Source organism: Choloepus didactylus, chromosome 18, assembly GCF_015220235.1.
Source record: "Choloepus didactylus isolate mChoDid1 chromosome 18, mChoDid1.pri, whole genome shotgun sequence".
NCBI classification, from domain to species: domain Eukaryota; kingdom Metazoa; phylum Chordata; class Mammalia; order Pilosa; family Megalonychidae; genus Choloepus; species Choloepus didactylus.
Genome location: NC_051324.1, coordinates 5,288,886 through 5,306,565, shown reverse-complemented (window position 1 = coordinate 5,306,565; position 17,680 = coordinate 5,288,886). Strand labels below are relative to the sequence as shown.

Here is a 17,680-nt window from a genome sequence, read left to right as displayed (position 1 = left end):
TTTGTGACAGGCACAGTTCCAGGCCCTGGGGATACAACAATGAAAAAGATTGAAATTTAGAATCCATAGCACAGAATGCTCACATTTAGTTTCTCAAGGGATCCAGGAGCATATGGTCATTTCAAAGTCTTTTTCAAACAGGATTGTTTCCACTCATTGATGTTTTTTTAAACTTTTTTCTTATATTCAACCCATTTCGCACACATGTATCTACATACGTAAACAACTGAGCCCAGTACGTTAAAACAGAACTTGTCATAACTTCACTCTGATATTTCCTATTTCATTGTTAGTCTCTTCCATTTAAAAAATGATCAATTTATTATACGTTAATGTCTTGTGAGCCACCATTTGAAAAACTCTTGGTACAAACTAGATATTTATTGTCAAACTCTAGTCTTCACCATAAGCCACAGGTTGTAAACCAGCAGCCCTTCCCCTTATGATGCTTTGAGTGGCTCCATATACAATTCCGTTTGGTTTGATTTTGGTTTTTTTATATGTGAATGATTTCCCAAAATGTTAAAAATAAAAATCAATATTCCAAAGCTGCTTTGGAAAATCCAGAGGGCATGGCAATACTGAGTCTACTTTCCTACTTGGTAATCAGCAGGAGCTGAGAAGTAGCTCCTCTAATGGCTGTTATCCAACTTGCCACCCTTTGCCCCAGGGCAAGTGCACCTGAAAATCCCAAGAATTTTCATCACAAGCACGAGCTTCCCATGACTTCCCTACCATTCAAATACAAAACAGATCCAATTTGTTTCCTTTCCATCATTAAACTCTAGTGGGGCATTCTAGAAGAAACCCCTGCCTTTGGGTAAGGCTTTTTTTTTTCTGTTTTTAACAGATATTATTGTAATCCTAAGGCCTCCTACACCAAGAAGAAAGAGTAAGTCCTCCTAAGAAAGAAAAGCAAGTGGCCCTTATTTCTTTAAAAAAAAAAAAAAAAGAAAGAAAAGAGAAAAAGAAAAACCTCAAAACATATGATGAAAGAAACAATCATAATTAAAGCCCACCAGGAAATTAAAAAGAAAATACACAGATGAAAGTTTTTGTTAAAAACTGTTGTGAAATGAATAACCGCATCACTGCCACATTTTTTCAGAACTTTCCGAAACATCTAGCTGGAGCTAGGGCAACTGCACCTACGGTTAAGAAAGGAACAGTTAGTGCTGAGAATGTAACTTTAGTTGCAGCCTAATCCAGTACCCCTTTTAAACACCTGAACTTAATGAGAATCTGCAAAGATTTATGACTGTAACAAATACATCATTTTTGACTTTGTCATTCAAACCAGCTTGGCAACATTGATATTTCCTAGGGAAAGGAAAGATCTAATCCAAGTAAGAACTCTGGAAAGGGGAAAAGGAATTTTATTCACATAACTTGATTGATTACTTCCTACTCTGAACATTCCAGAGAGAAAAAGCAAACTTTTTTTCCTGTCTGTGCTCAGATTTCTCCAACCAATCTTTTACAAGCAGGCAACGGCTGTAAAACACAAATTATTTATGAGGAGGCTCCAAAGGCCAGTCATACTAGCTCAGTTCCAAAATCTATACGCTTCAAAACATTGGGACAAAATATCTGAGGTGAAAAACAGAAATTTAAAGATGAATTATAAGAAAGATTGACTCTTTAATTCAATTTAACTCAGCAGTTACGGGGAGGAGAAAAGAATAATGCTGTAACTAGTTCTATTTGCTGGAATACTGTACATTGCTGCAAATCCTCCAAAACTGTATTTACATAATTTGGGGTGTGAAACTGTTTCCTGATTGTAATTTTCAAAATTATGCCCTGAGAATTAGGCATCCCAATTTCCTGTCTTTTTGCTTGATCTTGGGCAAGGCACTTGATGACTCTGCCTGTTTCTTCATAAGCAAAAGAGGATCTTTTTCTCTAAGATGCCTTCTAACTCCAACATTCTATCAGTTTATGATTCTATCTGATGGGACCCAAAGAAAGTTCAAGTCAACAGTCACGTCCTAATCATGGCAATGATCTGACCACGGAGCAAGGGCTTGCAATAATAACGAGCAGCTGGCAGGGAAGCAACTAGATGAACGTCATCACCAACAATAATAATGAAGAGAGAGAAGAGTGCTTGGGGTAACCAGCACTGGGGTTATCAGCATAAAGAATCAAAAGATATGTGTGCCAGTTTGAATGTATTATGCACCCCCAAAATGCCCTTATCTTTGATGCAATCTTCTGTGGGTAGATGTATTAGTGTTGATTGGATTATAATTCTTTGAGTGTTTCCATGGAGATGTGACCCTCTCAACTGTAGGTAATAACTCTGATTTCCATGGAGGTGTGGCCCCGCCCATTCAGCATGGGCCTTGATTAGTTCACTGGAGCACTGTATAAGCTCAGACAGAAGGAGCGAGCTTGCTACAGCCAAGAGGGACACTTTGAAGAACGCACAGGAGCTGAGAGAGGAGCTGCAGCTTACAGAGACATTTTGGAGACCACCTTTGATAGCAGACTTTTGTTTCAGAGAAGCTAAGAGAGGACAAATGCCCCACGAGCAACTAAGAGTGAAATTTTGGATCAGAGATGAAGCCTAGAGAGGAATGTCCTGGTAGAAAGCCATTTTGAAATTTGAAACCAGAATTCCGGAGCAGACACCAGCCACGTGCCTTCACAGCTAACAGAGATGTCCCGGACGCCATCTTCCAGTGAAGGTACCTGATCGTTGATGTGTTACCTTGGACGTTTTATGGCCTTAAGACTGTACTGTGTAACCAAATAAACCCCCTTTTATAAAAGCCAATCCATTTCTAGTATTCTGCATAACGAGCAGCATTAGCAAACTAGAACAATATGTTGGTCAAAAGGTGCAAATATAGAAAAGAGTGAGTCACTTCAGCAGTGACTCAGCAACATCTAGAAGAGTGGCCAGTTGGGGGAGTCCTACAGCACAAAATGCACAAAGGAACCCTTGGGGCTGTTGATGATACGGCCTCTGGGCATGGTTAAAGCTCACCTTTCCTGATCCAGGAATAAGTCTCTCCAAAAACTATGACACAGGCAGAACATACAATGTACAAACATACAATTGGTAACAAGTACAAAAAAGCATGGGGGGATGGAGAAGTATAGGATAATTGTATGTGTACATTATTGAAGTCAACCTTCTGATTACATTTCTGATTATATTTCTGACAATCTTTTGGCTTCAGCCATGCAACAGTTTAAAAGGAGAAAACTTGCTCATTTGGTCCACTTGAGAGGTTTTTTTAGTGGTTATTGTTATGTTTTTAATGGCTGGGGGAAAATATCGAGTGGCTCAGAATTTCTGATATGGTTAATGTAATCAGATTACTTCTGAAATAAAACAAGAAGTTGACAAAAAAGAGGTGACTTCGGTTAAGCATATAGACCATTTACATACTTTTTAAAATTCTCTTTTCAACCTTATTTTGCTACCCAAGTTTCTAACTAAAAGTTCAAGATCAGAATCAAGCTCATTTAGGCCCCTCTACCATGTGGGCAGCCATTCATTCCCACCTTCACCGAGCCACTGCTGGCTCCCTATTTAGGCAGGAGCAGCTCATGGATAATTCTCTCTGGGAACATCATAGAACACGCTGGTCTTCACCTGCTGGGCTGGGGACAGATGGGCCTGCATTCAGCCCCAGTTCCACCAATGACTTAGCTCCATGACCTTGGGTAAGTTACTTCATCTTTCTGAGCTTCTGTTTTCTCATCTATAAAATGAAAACAGTATGCTCTACTTAATGATAGTCAATATTAAAGCACTTAATGTATCATCTACTACTAACTCCAGCACATCATTTGGAATCATCCACTACACAGTGAGGGTTTAACAAATTTAGCTGGTATTGCCTGACATTTTAAATGACTTATTTTATCAAATTAAATCTAATTTCAAATATTTTGCCATTTTTTTAAAAAAGATTCAAATGCATGAAGATAAGTGTATACCAACTAAAAATGGAAAAAATGTTAAACAAGTAGAGAATGGTGTTAAATCACAGAAATTATTTTCAGCTATAAAATCCTTAGTAGCCTGTCCCTTGCAAGAAACAGGCTTATAAAACTGATCAAATAAAGATAAGTGAATCAAAGATTAAAAGGAAATGCTGGAGAACTGTGGGAAGATGGTGCAGTAGGAAGATCCAGGAATAAGTCTCTCTGCCAGAAAACCTATGACACAGGCAGAACATACAATGTACAAACTTAGGACTGGTAACAAGTACAAAAAAGCATGGGGGGATGGAGGAGTATAGGATAAGTGTATGTGTATGCTATTGAAGTCAACTTGATATCAAACTAAATATGATTGTGATATACTTAGGATGTTAAATTTTAAACTCATGGTAACCTCAAGGAAAATACATGAAAAATATATCCAGATAGAAATGAGAAGGCACTCAATATGGTACAGCATAAAAAAAATCATGTAAATATAAAAGTGAGCATTAACAGAATTGAGAGACAAAAAAAGGTATAACTTAAACTAAATAGCAAAATGGCAGAAGAAAGCCCTGCATCATCAGTAGTGATGGTAAATGTAAATGGATTAAACTCTCCAGTCCAGAAGCAGAGACTGGAAGAATGGATAAAAAGCATGACCTAATAAATGCTGTCTGCAAGAAGCATCTTAAATTCAAAGACACAAGTAGGCTGAAAGAGAAAGGATGGGAAAAAAAAAAAATGTATATATATATATATATACACATATACCAAAAGAGAACTGGGGAAGCTATGCTAATATCAGATAAAACAGACTTTAAGTCAAAAACAGTTAGGAGGGACAAAGACTGTCATTATATACTGACAAAGGGGTCAATTCAACAAGAAGTGGTAAAAATTATAAATATATATGACAACAGAGGTCCAAAATAGATGGAGCAAATATTGACAGACTTGAAGGGAAAAATTGACAGTTCTACATTAATAGTAGGAGTCTTTAATACACACTTTCGATATGGATAGAACCTCTGGAGAGAGGATCAATAAGGAAATTTAAGACTTTAATGGTACTCTAAACCAACGAGAGTAACAGAAATATTGACATCATACAATGTATCTTCTCCAACCATAATGGAATGAAGCTAGAAATCAATAACAGAGGAAGAAATAGAAAATTAAAAAAATACATGGAAATTAAACAACATACTCTTAAACAACCAATGGGTTAAACAGGAAATCACAAGAGAAATTAGGAAATATCTTGAGGTGAGTGAAAATGAAAATACAATATACTGAAACTTATGGGATACAGCAAAGGCAATGCTCAGAGGCAAGTTTATAGCTCTAAATGTTACATTAAAAAAGAAGAAAGATTTGACCTCAAAACTGGAAGAACTAGAAAAAAAGAACAAACTAAACCCAAACAAACCAGAAGGAAAGAAAGAACAAGGACTACAGTGGAAATAAATGAAATAGAGAGCAGAAAAACAATAAAGAGAACCAACAAAGCCAAAAATTAGTTCTTTGAAAAGATCAACAAAATTGTCAATCCTTTAGCAAGACTGACAGAAAAAGACAGAATACAAATAATCAAAGTCAGAAATGAAAAAAGAGACATTACTACCAACCCCACTGAAATATAAAGAAGTGTATGAAGATACTACGAGCAACTGTATGCCAATAAATTAGATAACCTAGATGAAATGGACACATTATTAGAAATACACAAACTACCTACACTGACTCAAGAAGAAATAGAGGATCTCCACAAACCAATAACTAGTAAAGAGGTTGAATCAGTAATCAAAAGCCTCCCAACAAAGTAAAGCCCAGGACCAGATGGTGTCACAGGTGAATTTTACCAAACATTCCAAGAATAACTAACACCAATCCTGTTCAAATTCTTCCAAAAAACTGAAGAGGAGGGAACACTCCCTAACTCATTCTATGAGGCCAACATCACCCTCATAACGAAGCCAGATAAAGACACCACAAGAAGAGAAAATTACAGACTGATATCGCTTAAGGAATATAGATGGAAAAATCCTCAACAAAATACTAGCAAACTGAATCCAACAGCACATTAAAAGAATTATACACTGTGATCAAGTGGGATATATCCCTAGTATGCAAGGGTGGTTCAACATAAGAACATCAATTAATATAATACACCACATTAACATGTTGAAGAGGAAAAACCACATGATCATCTCAATCAATGCAGAAAAGGCATTTGACAAAATCCAGCACTGCTTCTTGATTTAAAAAACACACACACACACACTTAGAAAACTAGGGATGGAAGAAGGAAACTTCCTCAACATGATAAAGGGCATATATGAAAAATCCACAGCTAACATCCTACACAATAGTTAAAGAGTGAAAGCATTCCCTCCAAGATTAGGAACAAGACAAGGATGCCCACTGTCACCACTGTTGTTCAACACTGTACTAGAAGTACTTGCAATCTGGCAAGAAAAAGAAAAAAAATGTAACCAGACTGGAAAGGAAGAAGTAAATTTTCCCTATTTGCAGATGGCATGATCCTATATACAGAAAATCCTGAAAAATCCATAACAAAGCTTCTAGAGCTAATAAATGAGTTCAGCAATGTGGCAGACAACAAGATCAACACCCCCAAACTAGTAGTGTTTCTATACACAAGCAATGAACTACTGGAAGAAGAAATCAGGAAAAAAAAATCCCTTTTACAATAGCAACGAAAAGAATCAAATATCTAGGAAAAATTTAACCAAAGAGGCAAAGGGCTTATACACAGAAAATTACAAAACGTTGTCAAAAGAATTCAAAGAAGACCTAAATAAATGGAAGGACGTTCTGTGTTCATAGACTGGAAGACTAAATATTGTTAAGATGTCAGTTCTAACCAAAGTGAATTACAGATTCACTGCTATTCCAATTAAAACTCTAACAACCTTCTCTGCAGAAATGGAAAAGCCAATCATCAAATTTACTGGAAGGGTAAGGGTCCCTGAATAGCTAAATCCATCTTGAAAACAAAGAATAAAGTTGGAGGACTCACACTTTCCAATTTTGAAACTTATTTCAAAGCAACAGTAAACAAAACAGCCTGGTATTCGCACAAGGACAGACATATAGACCAATGGAATAGTACTGAGAACTCAGAAATCAACCCTCACATTCATGGCCAACTAATTTTTGACAAGGGATAAAGAACACTCACTTGGGGAAGAATAGTCTCTTCAACAAATGGTACTGGGAAAACTGGCTCTCCATTTGCAAAAGAATGAAGGGGGTCCCCTACCTCGCACCATACACAAAAATCAACTCAAAATGGATCAAAGACCTAAATATAAGAGCCACAACGATCAAACTGCCAGAAGAAAATGTAGGGAAGTTTCTCGGGGAACTTCTGTTAGGCAATAGTTTCTTAGACGTTATACCCAAAGCATATGCAACAAAATAAAAAATAGATACATGGGAACTCATCAACATTTAAAACTTTTATGCCTCAAAGGACTTTATCATGAAAGTAAAAGGACAATCTACTCTGTGGGAGAAAATATTTTTGGAAACCACATATCCAATGAAGGTTTAATATTCAACTTATATAAAGAAATCCTTCAACTTAACAACAAAAAGATAAATAACCCAATTAAAAAATGGGCAAAAGACTTGAACAGACATCTCACCAAAGAAGATATACAAGGGACCAAAAACACACAAAAAGATGCTCTGCATCATTAGCCATCCAGGTAACGCAAATCAAAACCACAATGAGATACCATTTCACACCCACGAGAATGTTTACTATTTAAAAAAATCAAAAAATTATAAGTGTTGGAGAGCAAAGAAAGAGGAACCCTCATTCACTGCTGGTGGTAATTTAAAATGGTGCAGCTGCTGTGGAAGAGAGTTTGGCAGTTTCTCAGAGAGCCAAGTGTAGAACTGCCATATGATCCAGCAATCCCACTTATAGGTATAAACCCAAAAGAACTGAAAGGAGGGACTCAAACAGACATTTGCATACAATGTTCATAGCGACACTATTCACAATTGTCAAAAGATGGAAGCAACCCAAGTGTCCATCAACCAATGGGTGGATAGAGAAAATGTGGTATATGTATACAGTGGAATATTATCCAGCCATAAAAAGGAATGAAGTTTTGATATATATGACAACATGGACAAACCTCGAAGACAACATGTTGAGTGAAACAAACCAGAAAAAAGGACAAATATTGTATGATCTCACTGACATGAAATAATTAGAATACACAAATTCATAGAGTCAGAATTTAAAATACAGGTTACCAGGGTATGGGGTGGGGATAGAGAAAAAGGAGTTAAGGCTTAAAAGGTAGAGAGCTCCTATTTGAAACAATGGAAATGTTTTGATAATGGTGGTGATTGGTAGCCCAACACCGTGAACTGAACTAACGGCACTGAGGTAGATACCCGAATGTGGTTAAAAAGGGAGAGATGTTAGGTTCTATATACGGTAATAGAATAAATGCGTTTAAAAAAATGCATGAAAATGCACTAACAAACAGTGAACCCTAAGTTAAACTATGGACTACAGCTAATAGTACAACTAAAAAAAATCAGCTTACATCAATTGTAACAAATGTATCACCAATGGAAGGTGATAATGACAGAGGTGTATATGGGACTCTAGTGCAGTTTATGCACGATTATTCTATAAACCCAGAACTTCTCAAATTAAAAAAATATACATATATAAAAGGAAACATTATCAACTTCTTTTAATCTCTAGATGTTGTGGGTGCTGTCTTTTGTTTTGCTTTAAGTCAACAATGGAAGTTGAATAAAACTATTTTTGCAGCTAAAAATATCAAAGGAAATGTTTGAGGGGAGAATTTCATTAATGGATTAATGTGTGTTTAAAAACAGAAGTGGGACGTGATCTAAACAGGAACTTTGATTCTGATCATGCTGACAGCCTGGGTTTACCAGTCCCAGCAGGAATAACCCTTTGGAGTTCTAGGATGTCATCGTCCTCCAGTGCACTGAGCCCAGGCTTTCTCTCCGTCCTCCTTCCTCTAACACAGCGGTTACTCCAGGTCTGTTTTACTCCTACAACTGGTCTCATAAGCCAATCTCCAAACCAAAGCACCTGGTCCGGCAAGCAGATCGAGCATTTAAGCGGGTCCAGAAAATCTGGACCGTGTTGCCATTTTAGCCATAAGGGGTGTCCATAGCCAGAGCCCCCATCTCTCTGCCCTGTAACGAGCTTCCCAATCCAAACACTGAGTCCTCCTGTGCTGATGGCCAAAGAGCCATATGGCTCAAGTCTGACCTTTAACTCAGGTCTGTGTGTGCTCAAAAAACTTCCATTTACATCTAAGATCTTGTGCTTGATCCCAAGCGGGATTTGGTCTGGGGTGGGGAACCTTAAATGTTTGTCTTTATTTTACATTTTGATAGAAAGAAAAAGAGGGGGGGGGGGTGAGGGAGAGTGTGAGGGAGAAGGAGAGAGAGGAAAAGAAAGGAAAGGAAAAGAAAAGAGAAGAAAAGGAAAAGGAAACCATCTCCGTGCTTGTGTTAGGGACAGTGCATTGGGGGGGAGCTCTGAGCCCGTGTTATGCTGGAGTAAGCGGGGGAAAGATCGGCATGTCTGGAAGCGACAGGTGGTGGCAGTGGGGGGGGAAGTTGGCAGACCCACCCTGGAGGCCTTCAGCAGGAGAGGAGAGAGAAAACACGCAGCAAGGGGGAGCTGGCTCGGAGAGAATATTCCAGAAAGAGGCCTTACTGCCTGAACACCCTGCCTGTTAGGCTCCTCCTGCCTTCTCTTTGTTGTTTTATTTTGTTTTAAAACCATTTCAGTCATTCAAATTGCAAAGATAGTACAGAGAATCCCCAGGACTCCTTCACCGAGACCCCATCCAGGTGAACACCTTACAGAACCTCAGTACAATGATCAAAACCAAGAAATTAGCCTTGACGTAACACTGTTAACTACAGACTTGCCTTGATTTCCCCAGCCTTCCCACCGATGTCCTCCTTCAGTTCTAGGGGCTCATGGAGGATTCCACACCGAGTCACTCATGCGTCATTAGTGTCCTCTGTCTCCTGCAATGTGGCAGCTTATCGCTTTCACCTTATTTTTCGTGACCTTGATACTTTTGAAGAGGACTGGTCCGACATTCATAGACTGCCCTCCAGTTTGAGTTTGCCTGGTGCTGCCTCACGACTAGACTGCGGTTTGCAATTTGGAGAGGATTCCACAGAGCTGGGACGTAGCATCCTCATTGCACTAAGCCAGGGCTAGGTCATGATTTCAACATGACACAGGTGATGGCAACCCTGGTTACTTGTTAAGATGCTGTCTGCCAGGTGTCTCCACTGTAAAGTTACTATTTTCCCCTTTCTGGCTACCTGGGTTTTCACTTGAGCCCTGCCTGCCTCTTTCCTGTCCCTTCTTTCCAAGGTTGGGACTGAAGCCCTTTCCAGTCGAAACCACCCCACACGAGGTGGGCAGGATTTCATCGGCAGGTGCCAGATGCACCAAGGGTTAACCAGGCCTCCGCGGGCGACCCCACCAGAGACAGGCAACCCAGGGCAGGGAATAAAGCCTCCTGGCTGAGGCTGCGATGGAATCATCTGGAAGTATTTTCATTTGAAGCTGGCTTTCAGAAACAGAGGCAAAATACACTAACAAATCTAATCTGGGGCATATGGCATTCCTTTCAGTCATACACACTTCTAATGTAAGTCTCCTAGTCATTTATATCTTGTTTCTCGGATTTATCCAGAAGACAAGTCTCTTTTATTTCTCTCCAAAGGAAAATCTCCCAAACTAAAAGAAAGGAGCTATGAGAGGGGCTCAGGCAGAGAGGGAAAGAACAGCTCAGCCACGCTAAGACGACCATACCGGCCATAAGTGCTACCTAAACAGGACTTTTTTCTTCTTTTTTTAAAATTGAGGCTGCATATATGTAGTCTGATTAGGAAGAGGTTAGAAAGTTCAGCTGACTCGTCTTCCACTGGCACGCGCTAGGTGGCGCTACACATCACATTCCAAACGGGCGGCTCTCGCTCGGCAGGCAGTGAACTGGATTCGATATCCAACCTTTGCAAGATCATTACACTCCTAATGCCAAGTGCTAAACTTCATCCTTTTTAATAATTATTATTAGAGAACTTGTGGGTTTACAGAAAAAGCATGCATGAAATCCAGGGTTCCCATATACCACCCTTTTATTAATACCTTGCATTTGGGGTGGTAAATTTGTTACACTTGATGAAAGCACTAATAACCATAGTCCATGGTTTCACGTAGGGGTCACTGTTTCTGTTGTGCAGCTCCATGGATTTTTTTTTTTTTTTATTTATTCCAGTAATACACATACAACTTAAAATTTCCCCTTTTAACCACATTCAAATCCATAATACAGTGCTGTTAATTAGGTTCACAATGTTGTGCTACCATCAATTGCCAAAACTTTTCCATCATCCCAAATAGAAACTCTGTACATTCTAAACTTCATTCTTAATAAATATTTAATTCTTAATAAACATTTCCCCCTTTCGTTGTCACATGTACTGTCATTAGACAACTTCTGAAAAAGTCCAGCTCTAAACTGGAAAACTGTACTCAAGTGATCATAGGATAAATGTAAATTTGTAGACACATGAATAGCCATGAGTAATAAAAAAAAAAAAAAAATCAGGGGTTGCATCATTGGAAGCCAGCAATTGGGGAGATGGTTCAATTCACCAAACTAAGCACTTCCTCAATTTCTAGATTCTAGTTCATACAAGCTTATCTACTAACTGTACCGCTATCCCTTACAGAGATTTTAAAACTGTACCAAATTAGCAAAAGCTTTAAAATGCTGACAAGCATTTATGAGTCATTTTTATAAATGCAAAGACAAGAGAGCTAAAATAATACTTCAGTGCAATTTCTTCTGCTTACATAGTAAAAGCTTATGTTTCAAAAGAAACTTAATTTTCATAATTGTAACTCATCCCTCAAATAGGAACACATTTTCTAAAAGCTTGGAGTCAGATATCATTGGGAAATATATATCAAGAAATGATGTTCTTTATCAGCCAAGTTCCTATGACTTCGTGGAAGAAGACAGCTCCCCAAGGAACAGTGCGAAGTACATAAAGTCCTTGACTGAGCCCACAATTTGACCGACGGTAATTACAATTTGCAATTGTTCAAATATGTCCCTTAGAGATATGAGCTCTTTTGTTGTTTCTACCAAGCAGGTTTGCTTGCTCCGTGACACTCGTCTCATGACGTGAGAATCTGTTCTGTGTAAGGTTATCCCCTGCTGTCATTAGCTGCACAGCCTATTTCATTCCCATGACCCTCCAAAATACACATTTGGCACTTTCTCCTTCCTGGGCAATCACTCTTGGAGGGAAGGTGGGGAATTACAATATTGTAGAGGATTTTCACCCATAAATGTCTATGCATTTCACATAAAATATATCAGCACATTATAAATCTCATCATCATAAAGGAATAATATTCACTCACATAATTTGATCCGATTCCAGGCTCTATCAAAAGTGATTTTTTTTTTTCCATGCCTGGACTACAATTTTCATAGCCCCAAAGCCTGTTCCATACCCTGGGTGTCTGATATTGCTCAGAAGTTCCCCAACCACTTGCTAACCTTGTTCTAAAAATTCCATCACTTTCTCCACCTACCAGGTATTTTCTCTGACACACACACACACACACACACACACACACACACACACACACACACACACAGGCTGACTGAGCTGGAATGCTGATGGAGTCTACCAGAGATTGAGCCCAGAGTTCAGACATTCAACAAACCAAATGACAGCACCAGGAAATCTCCAAAGGGGAATCCACTACCTCTCACTAACTGGAGAGTATTCAATGGAGAGTCCTGGGAAGCACATTCATGAAAGAAATTAGACCTTCTCTCCCGTAGACATGTACCCTAGACTCAGAGTCCAAAGCAACTTTCCACTCTCCTTTGCCACCATCCCCAATGTTCTTAACTCCACTCTAAGGACAGAGCCCTCCTTGGACTTCAGTCTACAAGATCTTGCTTGGGTGGCCATACTCTGTAGCTCTCCTGGCTCAGATTTCATTTCCAGCTCTTCCTGCAGAAGGGGCTTGCGGCCCAGGAGGACGGGAATCTGCACATGGAGGTACTCTGCAGCTGCTCCCAGCTGCTACAAATGCCTATTTCTCCTCATAGGAACCAAAAGTTCCCATATCCGGTGGACTCGAAAAACAAGGGCACGATAATTACAGGTCAGAAAACTTCCCAGATTTTGATGAAGTCAGGGAGAACTAACTCCTAAATGCCAAGCTCAACGATCTTTGATCTTCCTGTATGCTGGGCGGTAAACTAATTTTAGCGTTGATTCTTCTCTGCTGGAATTGCCCAGGCATACTAAAGAAAAATAATTAACGTGTAAGAAATAAGCACGCTAGTATAAGAAATCGGATAAGGAACGTTTACTATCTTGTACCAAAAAGAGTCTATATGGTTACAAAAACTGAAAACTTTTATACATGCACGCACACACACACACATATATGCACACACGTATAAGACTACCTTTAAATACTTTATAAATGCATGTCTTTTGTCTTAGGAGATAAAAAGACACACTTTCTAGTGGGTGTACAAATACACAGACAGAGCGAGGCCTGACTACTAAATTCTAAGTTCACCTGCCCTTGAGTTACAATATAGGCAATTGGTCTTGACTTTGAGGAAAGATCTCCAGGTTCTTTTTTCCACTTTCCTTTATGAACCTACCACACATAAAATGGAAATGGAGACTATTCATTGCAAAGGATTGCTTTCCCATGACATGCAAGCCACAGACATTTGCCGTACTGATATCATGTCTGCTAAATTAAGTCATGTGGAATGTTTTTTAAACCCTGTCAGGGTGAAGGTTTCTTAGCCAGAAACCTCCACTGAAGTGTCCTACCTTACCATTAATCTACTTCCCAGAATTTAAAAATTCACCCTTGTTTCATTTATTTTAGAGAAGGGTGTTAGGGCATTTTAAATCGGTAAGAATAGTTTGCTTTTCAAAGATCTCGAATAGTAAATAAATTTTCTTTGTTTTTAGTACAGATTTGTTCAAACAGAGGAATTGTTTATTACCTTATTCTTGGGATTCAGTTTATAAAGTATTTTATTTTTCTGGCCAGTGAGAGAAATTTATTGAAACATCCCAGAAACAGGCATTTCTAACTCTCAAACTCATTCTTCAAGAGATTTTTTCCCATCTTCCTAATAGCAACAAATTTCTAACTTTGTCAGGCAGTAGGGGGCACTGCCACAAAAACACTATTATGACAAAATGAGAGATTTCTCTGGGCAAAAAACAAGTCTAGACTTTCTAGGGTTGCCCCAAGTCAAAGATCATCTAAACATAACATGCAGATGTTTCTTTTCCATAATTCACTTCAGTCTGCAAATATCAGGATCTTCTTCTGTTCCTGCATGTGTGTGTGTGTGCATGCCGTGTGTGGTTACAAGGGTGTGGCAGAAATCCTATATTGTGAATTATGAACTAACTCAGGAGGTCTAACTGAATCCCCTGTTCGAAAATGTTGACTAACTATAAGCATCTAAAATGCACTTAACAACTAAGTGGCCTTCGGTCTTTCTCACAAACATCAAACTCCAAGTTCAGAGCTGAGATGAAAGAGAAATGTGGGGAAGTTTCATTAAATAATTGCATAATCCAGGTTCCACAGGTTGGATTTTTTTTTTAACGAGTTTTCTATGTAATTGAGTTAAACTTAAATTTATGCATCCAATAAAAAACCATTGCAAATGGTAAAACAAAGACATTGCTCCAACACTTAGAAAATTAAATTCACCAAACCATAAAGTCTACTGAGCAGTTATTTCTGCAACCACCGTAAATTGCTTTATAGAACTCTTCTGCTGGAGTAAACAATCCAAGGAGAGATTTACTTTATAGCATGCATCCAGTTTCCAAAGGAGAGCGCGGCCTAAAAGTTTATGACTCTTTTTTTTTTCTTTTTTTTATACTTGTGTTTCTAGTTACCTTGAAACCTTCCTTCTTTTGCACAAGCTCAGAAACGTCCACGGAAAATAAAATCCAGGTCTGTTGATATATTGTGCCCTCAAAAATCAAATACTCATTTCTGGAATAAGAAAAAACAATTCTACTCTGTGGAAATAAAGTTTATATGGCAAAACGAAAATAAAGGGTTTCAGTCCTAAATATTTCACCAGATTTAATAGCACTTCAGACTCAAATGTTGTCTTAGATACTTTAGCAGTTAGCTTGAAATGTGTTCACTTATAGCACTGGATGAGACCGAATTCAATGCAAACTGCTATAGATAAGAGTTTTAGGGGTCTTTAATCATTTCTTTCTTGTGTCCTTGATGCAAAAAACAGAGCTGCCTTTGTGCTAAAAAGAAGGACCTGTTGTTTTCAGATTCAACAGGTCATTTTTATAAGAACTTCCCAGAGGATACAACATAAATGACAGAAACACAAGGGGATTTTTTAAGTGGCTGATGGTTTTAAATGATATATATTCTATATTAAGGAAATGCTGTTTGTTTTTCTTTCCAACAAATGGAAAGTTACTGTTTTAAAAGTGTTTAATGTTTGAATTCGAGTTTTAGGACCAAATGGTTTCTCACGATTTGGGTTACTGTAAATTCTGCTCCTGAAATCTATCTGAGGGTGTGTTTGACCCCTCAAGTAAATAAACTCGTCAAATCATGTCCATTTCTGTTTGGGGGATAAATGGTTAATTTAGTGGGCTTTTAAAAATATATCTAAATTATGTTGTAACTTTTGGAATATTGTTTCAGTTGAAATAACAAGGTGAATGAATATTTAATTTGCAAGACACACTTTATACAATGGAGACTTCTGGTAGCATGGTTTTGCCTTGCACTAGGAGGGAAGGAAAAAACAGCCAACATTTTATAGAAAACAAAATGCAGGTGACACTAATATTGATTAGGGTGTGGCTGAATCTGTTTCTAAAGATGGTCTGAATTTGAAGATACCAGCATATTTAAGAATAAGGTCTAAATCTGACCTGTTCTGTAAACAGGGTTTTCACAATGTAGCCAGTGTCTCTATTTTCTCTTTTCCTACCCCCCCCCACCCCGCCTCTTTTTAAGATTGGCAACTTGTTTATAAAGAGAAAAGTTTGAAGATCTTGAGAAAAGTTTCTGCCACTCCAGAGACAAAACTTAGTTTTCTCTATAACTATTGAAAGCACTTTACAAAACTCATTCCTCAGCCCAAACAAAAGTTATCACCAAGGAAGGCTTCTTCAAAACAGGGTGACTGGCTGCTGGCATGGCTTAGACGTCTCATGTATTTACCAGCTACCCAGACTCTCCGGCCCTTGACAATTTTACTAAGTCTCTATATTACTTGCCACCTAGGACAACTATCTGGCAAAGGATCAAGGTAAATAAATACCTGATGGCAAAGACTGCGTGTTAACCACAGGCAACTGCCCAAAAGAGAAAAAAAGAAAAACAGGCTTCTTTGGGGAAGGGATCAACCTTAAGCAGGTTTCTAATTTAGAAGCGACTGCTTGCTTTTTTCTTCTTTAGCTAACAACTTGCACTTTCACATTAGAGGAAAAAGAGATGAGGTTGGCTATTTGGGGGAAAGGGAACCCCAAGGACTTAAAAAAAAAAAAAAAAAAAAAAAACAGAAAGAAAAGTATTAAGAATCAAACTTCTCTCCCACCCTTCCCCACCAATATCCACTGCCCCGGAAGGAGAAAGCAGGGTGGGAAACAAGACGACCCAACTTTGGAACAAGCACAGAGGACCCTTTGCCTTCTGCACGAAGTGAGGAGGGAGGTGATCTGGCGGTCACAGGGACCCTCCCAAGCCCCCCGCTCGCGCTCTGGCCCCTCGCGGGGAAACTCACCGGTACCAGGCGAGGCCCTTGTCGTAGCTGCGGTCGAAGAAGTGGGGCTCGGCGCCCACGGCGCGCACGTCGGGGTGCACGCGCAGGAACTCCAGCAGCGCCCGCGTGCCGCCCTTCTTCACGCCGATGATAATAGCCTGCGGCAGCTGCTTGCTGCCTTCGTCCGGCATCAGGGCCAGGGTCCCCGGCGGGGCCTCCGCCACGCTGCTGCCGGCCCCGGAGCCGCCCGGGCCGCCGGCCAGGCCCGGGGTGTCGTCCTCCCAGGCCGCCTCGTCGCCGTCGCCGCGCGGCGCGGCCGGCCGGCGCCTCCGCCCCCGGCGCAGCTGCAGGAGGCGCTTTCCGTGCCCGGGCGCGGGCCACGCGGCCAGCGCGCTCGGGGCTCCGGCCAGGACGCCGCGGGTCGCCTCCCCGCCGCCGCCGGGCAGCCCCACGACGGGGCCCGCCAGGGGCTGGCAGCGCTCGGCCAGGCAGTAGAAGACGTACAGGGACGTGAGCAGGGAGCAGAGCATCAGCAGGAACTTCCGGAAGATGCTGCGGGACAGCGGCTCGGCCGAGGCGGGGTGGGCGCCGGCCGGGCCCGGGGGGGCCATCCTAGCCGGAGGCGACGTCGGGCAGCGCGCGCGCCATGCTAGGCCGGGACCCCGCCAGGTGCCCCGGCATCCCCGCAGCGGGCCTGCGCGCTGCCCCGGGGCCACATCGCCGCGCGCCCTCGCGGCCGTGCGAGCCACCCCGGGAGGCGGCGGGCGGCGCTCCTCGGGAACCCCGAGCCCCGGGAGTCCCGCGCGGGATCCCCGCCTCCGGTCTAGGGGGCGGGA

The 17,680-nt window shown here is 40.5% G+C and overlaps 1 protein-coding gene across 1 annotated transcript in view; it reads right to left on the bottom strand.

The window, feature by feature from the left end:
* The window catches only part of HS3ST3A1 (heparan sulfate-glucosamine 3-sulfotransferase 3A1), a 99,278-nt gene extending 81,800 nt beyond the window's left edge, over nt 1-17,478 (bottom strand). The window contains exon 1 of the mRNA XM_037809825.1: nt 16,866-17,478. Within this exon, the coding sequence (XP_037665753.1) occupies nt 16,866-17,455 (590 nt within the window). The 5' untranslated portion in view covers nt 17,456-17,478. The remainder of the gene's footprint in view (nt 1-16,865) is intronic.
* Between the last annotated feature and the right edge of the window lie 202 nt (nt 17,479-17,680).